The 6,528-nt window shown below is 35.7% G+C and overlaps 2 protein-coding genes across 2 annotated transcripts in view; one reads left to right on the forward strand and one right to left on the reverse strand.

Moving 5' to 3' along the window:
• LOC126089145 (ras-related C3 botulinum toxin substrate 1) overlaps window positions 1–838 on the reverse strand; it is a 95,804-nt gene extending 94,966 nt beyond the window's left edge. Inside the window, exons 1-2 of the mRNA XM_049906888.1 lie at window positions 725–838; window positions 405–551 (exon numbers count right to left, since the gene is read on the reverse strand). Of these exons, the coding sequence (XP_049762845.1) occupies window positions 405–520 (116 nt within the window). The 5' untranslated portion in view covers window positions 521–551; window positions 725–838. The remainder of the gene's footprint in view (window positions 1–404; window positions 552–724) is intronic.
• A 216-nt stretch (window positions 839–1,054) lies between these two features.
• Window positions 1,055–3,157, forward strand: LOC126089102 (nucleoporin NDC1). Its single transcript, XM_049906885.1, has one exon. It carries the CDS (start codon window positions 1,170–1,172, stop codon window positions 2,847–2,849), a length of 1,680 nt encoding a protein of 559 aa, XP_049762842.1. The 5' UTR covers window positions 1,055–1,169; the 3' UTR covers window positions 2,850–3,157.
• The last annotated feature ends 3,371 nt before the right edge of the window (window positions 3,158–6,528 follow it).

The raw sequence follows: 6,528 nt of genomic DNA on the forward strand, positions 1-6,528 counted from the left end.
ACTCTTGCAATGGTCACAATATATTCATAACAATAATCTGATTCAAATGAACCAGAAAACAGAAATTTGGTTACATACTGAAGCAGCAGTGAAACATATCACCACCGCAGTCATCCTTGCAGACTAGTGTAGAAAAATTAATGGAAATTTTCATACTGCTATTGAACCCAAGTTACTACAGGATAGTATGTCAACGTCACAATCAATTTAAAAAACGGTTCTTCTAATTACTTCCGAGAAATTACATTGAATATCCAATGTCAAATCCTCAAATAATAACTACAACTCTTATTAAACTGATGATGCTGCCTGATAAGTTGTGCTTTAAATAAAATGACTTCTGTATCCGCAACGACACGTTCAGCCTGCAAACAGACAGTGAATGGTTTTCAATGTTGACTTACACGGTGGGCACGTATTCTCCGGGAAAGCTGTCTGTTGTATAAGATATCAGCATACACGTTTTTCCCACCGTTCCGTCTCCGACCACAACACATTTTATTGGTCTCCCCGAAGACATTGCGAACTTCACAGCACGAAAATCCGTTGGTCTGCGAAAAGAAAAAACTACTTCAGCATCATAACATCAATTGGCAAAGAAAAATCACTGCTCCCGTTGACAGATCCTCAAACTTCTGGTAACGGTAAACAAATCTTCTTGATGAGACATGTTCACGCATAAATATTACGTGGTCTTACTTTTACTCCATGACAAGTTAATTACCTTTATTGTCTAATAACAGAAATTCACAGCAAAAACACCACACCTCTCGAGTAGTACACGCAATACTTCAGTTCCGACAGCGCCAAACAATTATTTACAGTGCCATATTGCAATGATGAAGCCGTTTAAAATGTGATCTTTGAGTTTTTCCTGGCAATAAGCTTCTTTAAATATATTACCAGTTACTGTTCGACAGAAATTAATAAAAAGTATTAAGGCGAATTCTATGAACATTGAAATTTTTAATGTTATGAGAACAGTTCAAGAAAATCGCTTCACCGAAGCGCTATTAACTACTGTATCTCTGACTCCAACGTTCAGACATTTCAGTGTTTTGGCGGGTGTTGAACCGTTATACGGTTAGTGTGTTTGGCGGTGTGTTTTTGCCGGCTAGGTTGAAGAAATGTGTTAATGTCCATGTGTTCCAGCCAGTTTCGAACAAAACATGAATGAAGGAAAGAAAATCTGTTCTAGAAGAATATTGTCAGCAGTTACGTGGACTATAATATTTGAGATATTGTTAGCATGTGCTTTCCTCGCTGTGATTCACTTCGATTTGTGGAGCCCCTTGACATGGATGATGGATGCTGTAACTGTGCTAGTTTCACCAAAAACCTGGGTATTTTTTATTCCAGTGATGACATGTACGGTTTCATTTGTATACCTTTATGGCTCAGAGTTTGCAAACGTAACTCCTTATACTCCAAACAGAATATCGTGCATTCAGCGCACACTCACCTTACATAATGGTTGTTTGGCACTGTCACTTTTACTGCTTAGTACGTTTTCATCGTTTTTTTATTTATCGGTAATTAACGAGAGGTCCCCCAGTACAACAGGAACTGGTGGAAGCTCTGTGGTCGAAGAAAATCTATACCTCATTGTTGGTAGCGTGTTTGTGGGGGTATATATTTTCTTAACAGAATGTATATTACAAGCGAATGCTCTACAATATCCAGTTGTGCAACAGTTGAGGTTAATTCAAATCAAAGAAGAATTTCTCAATCTATTGAAACAGTCCATAATCAGAAGTATCTCACCAGTTGTAATGTTTGCCGTTTTGTATTTCATCTTTGGCAGTGCTTTAAGAAATTGTATATCCAACCTCTTCTCTTTGAAAATTGCAGGAAATGAATCTTTTAACGTCATGGTTGTATTTTACTTTTATGGACTGACATTCTTTTATGTTTTTGCTGTCACAGCAGGCAAATATTTGTTAAACTTGCATCTTACTGAAAGATGTGTGTTTCCAATTGTAATAAATGAGAGCAACACAGACAAAATTAAACTTGCAGACGCCATGGCTCTGCAACAGTTACCATTAATACAAAATTTGGCATATTTAGACCTCAAGTTATTAGCAGAGAAAGACTTGTTACGTCGACAGCAATTATATATTTTAAGTCAACCTGGTGGTCATCCATACAACTGGAATGGGGTTATTTCAGAATGCATAAAGCTAATTAAATCATACACAGAATTTATCAATTTAGCTTGTATGGAAATGTCAGGAGAAAAATGTGGTGGAGGAGTATCTTCACAAAAGAGAGAGACTCCACAGCCAACATTACCTAAAGCTAACAGTGTGTCCATGCGAAACTTATCTTTAGTGTCATTAAATGAGTCTGTTCAAGAATCCGTGTCTCCACTTGGTAGTAATATTTCTTTTTCTGATGCAATAAAGTCATACTGGACTCAAATTGTAGATTACATATGCAAAAATACTGTGGTTTCATATCTTTGTGGGGTTGTCCCAGATTCAAGACTTCACTGGACCTTATCTCAAGCGTACCCTGTTATTTGGGCAGCTCAGGGACTAGCTTTTATTACAACAGCATCCTTCAAAGAGGATGATTATGGTATTTCTCTCAGAGACCTTCCTAATATAATAATCTCTCTTGTTAATCTAAATAGGGCTGTAATAAAAATACCAAAGTTTGTTGTGCAGAAAAAGGCTAGGTACCTGGAAGCAAGAAGCAACAGAATGAAACAAGCACTCAAAAGTGCATTAGAACGCGGTCTCTTCAAGCTAATTATTACTTATGACATTTATTTGAGGGAGATAAAGCTGCCAGTTGATATCTTCCAAGAGCTGCAGAATTTTAGGAATCAGTTAGAAGGTTAAATAATGCAAAGTACTTGCCACACAAGCTTTTTCTTGAAAGTGTGTTTTTGTGAGCTTTACATCAAGAAAATTTTGCTCAAAGTGAAATTAAGTCTGAATACAATTTATTGAACATCTAAATGTTGTCTCTTTCCAATATGTTATGTATCTTTTTACTTATGATGTTGAATGTGTGTGTTTGTAGTGATCAAATACTATAACTATTTTGTATGTTTTATAAGGTTGTTGTTGCAATTTGAAATAAAATGTGATTTTTTTCCCTTATAGTGTTGGTTATGATACTGTTTATAAAACTAATGAAAATTGCATTTTAGTGTAAATTTATTTTTACTGTAGTGAACTTATCATTTTTTGCCGTACCTGTTGTACTAAATAGTACGCTGCCTAGGATTTGCTACTGTAAAAATGAACTAGCCATTGAGCCCACACAGGTTGGTGTGTGTTTCTGACAATGCTGGTACTGGCATTTCTGAAGCCTCTGAATGTATGTTAGCATACACTGTATATGTTTGTTTATTATTTATTTATTTATTTTGTTTGATTTTTTTAAGATTGTAAGAATAAGAAATTTTTAGTCATGGAACAGATCAGAATAGCGGTATATTCATACTATTTTGAAAGAAATACATATTTTACCAGTCTGAAGATTACTGTCATTAATAAAAAATCATACTCTTTAGATAAGTAGAACATGTTTTACAATGGCACCATTACAACTATGTGAGAGAATTTTGTAGTAAATAGTATGAATATGAAAATTTGGAAAGTGGCGTGAATATATTTTTATAAAAGTTTTCATTTAAAAGCCATCTTGTCTTAAATTTGTATCACCCAACTCCATTGTTTGTATTGTCATGGTTCATTGTCAATTTCCTCTTTTGTATTTATGTTCATTTTTTTATACTGTCAAGTGAAAGCTTCAGAATTCTGTGGATATTAATTATTTAACCATTGTGTCTCACAGCTTGCAATTTAAGCATACATATTTCATAGGCAGCATTGCTGGCAGAGGGAATAATAGTCACATAAAGCACATCTGTAATCAGTAAATAATTTGAAATGGAAGGTAATGACTGACTGAAGAGTGGGGCATAGTCAACAGACATATAAACGATGCAGACGGCACACACGCATTTTTTTGGAAGGGGGGGGGGGGGGGGGCTCTGGCTCGAGAAAGGATTCTTCCGAAAGCTAGCTGGTTTTCAGTCTTGTTTACATGAGTGTTAAGACTTGATGCTTCCACTGTTTGGTGAGTTGTTCCCTGTACTTCTAAATTATGTACACTCTCCTAGGATTTTTCCACTACCCTATTTACGTCTATAGTCAGAACACAGTAGTGGACATCATATATACTAAGAATGTTAAGACTGTTTCAACAAGAGAATTTAAAATTCTGTCCACTTGCTGATTGTTAAAAGTAGTCTTTCTTAAATCCTGGTAGAAAATATTGGTTAACTGAAACGTTCTATACTGGTTTGCCACAAAACCATTGTCACTTTTCGATCTCATAGATGTCAATATGTTGCCATATTTAAGATTTTTTATTCACCTTCTGTGTCTTTGCCAACTCTGCACCAGACTGTCATCTGTCAACGTAACCTAGATCTGGACTAACGGTTCAACACCCGCCAAAACACTGAAATGTCTGAACGCTGGAGTCAGAGATACAGTAGTTAATAGCGCTTCGGTGAAGCGATTTTCTTGAAATGTTCTCATAACATAAAAAATTTCAATGTTCATAGAATTTGCCTTAACAGATCAGTCTGTCACCACAACCCACATTCCAAAAAGTGATACAGACTCGTAAGAAATGTTGTATGATTCTGATCTTATCCTTATGTGAGCAGTACACAGGGGATTGTAGCATATACCTGGAGTTGTCATTTTAAGCCGGTTCTTGAAACTTTGTTTATAGACTTTCTCGGGACAGTGTACTTGTATCTTCAAGAGTCTACCAGTTCAGTTCCAGCAGTACCTATGGGACACTCACCCACAGATCAAACAAACCTGTGACATGCTGGCCTTCATTGTATACATCAGGCCAATCAGCCACTGCACAGAGAGTATGCCTGGACTGCACAAATTGTCATTAATTTCACCTGAGAATTCAAAGACTAGATACTGTATCAATGTTAAAGTTAATGGAATTTTAATAATAAGTTCTCCAGGTTGGTTCATAGTATTATTGTGAAATATAAATTTTTAATCAATAACATCCTATTAAGTTGTTGCATGTCGGAGAATAGATGGCAAGTTTTCATTGTAACACCCGTTAACAGTATCACATTCTCTGATCACAGAATCCTTAGCATGAAACCTAAAGTAGAAGTTTCTTACAATATTTGATTAATGTTGCATTTCAGTTCGTAGATTCCTCACTAGTGAGTGATGAAATGTATTTTGAGGACTGTGTGTTGAGCAGAACACAATTTCTTGTTGTTGACTGTTTCACATTTATTTTTTGGTGATGTTACACCACAACTACCATCGGCTTTCTCTTTATTTTACTAAACATCACATTTTGTTGTTCATCTGCAGATTTTTCCTCCAAGTTGTCATAACATTGTAAGACAGTATACACAACAAACACTGTTACAGTGTACAATATACACTGAGTAGTTGAGTGTATAATAAACTTTGTAAAAGTGTGTGCTGTGCATATAGTTGTGAAAACAATAGACAGCGTGAAAAACCAATGACACTGCATGTGAGAAACCTTAAATAAATTCTACTTGTACTGCATCACAACATGAACAATCAAATGTAGGTGCCCACAGGCGAAATACGGAGAAAAAACTTATGTTAACTTCACAGTGATGACCAGTTATGTTCTACAGCACACTGTAAATATTACACTGAAATTAATCCATTTCTCTTGGAGTGTGAGCTGAAATTACAGTAAAATTATGACCTTTCTCTTTGAATAGGTGCTGGTATGTGAATAAAGTGGACAAAAACATGTTTTGTAGCACTCTCGTCACGATACCTAGAAATCAGTGTCAAGTCCTGAAATGATGGTCAGTCACTCAGCTCTGAGAACGGATGCAGTTGTCTGTTTTCGACTGTGCTTGCTCCGATGCGACACCAACCCTTCCAGCACTATGAGTGCTATGTTGCTTACAGCACCGGGTCAGTTTTTCTTCCAGATTACACATAACCTATTGCACAGAGTAGAGGGGTTTATGATGAGTGTGGCTGAATGGTTAGCAGCACTGACTGGTAATTTATTGGCCTAGATTTGATTCCGGCTGCTACTAATAATTTTTTTCTTCATTTTATTTTATTCCTTGCAGTGTTAAAGAATTAATTATAAGAGGTAAATATATTTAAATAGTTTAATTTGTGCAATTAAAATTAATTTATTCGGTTTAGTTATGATTCCTACCTTTATAAGTTAGAAGACTACAGGTGGTTGTAAAAAGTGAGTATATGGACAAATTAAATTTAGTATGAAAGTTAAGGGGGGTGGGAGGGGCCAGGTACATTACAGCAATGCATTTGATAAAAGAAGGTGGCATTCTCCACTTTTGCTGTATTCATTTTATTTGTTAACAATTACTTTCAGCCATCTCCATTCAAGCTGTAAAACCAAAAAGACAGCATTTTTGAACCAAAATGAATAGAAGACACAAATTTAAAGATGCTGACATTTCAGTGCGTAAGGTATAGTTTTCTCTTG

This window comes from Schistocerca cancellata, chromosome 1, assembly GCF_023864275.1.
Source record: "Schistocerca cancellata isolate TAMUIC-IGC-003103 chromosome 1, iqSchCanc2.1, whole genome shotgun sequence".
In the NCBI taxonomy this organism is placed as follows: Eukaryota; Metazoa; Arthropoda; class Insecta; order Orthoptera; family Acrididae; genus Schistocerca; species Schistocerca cancellata.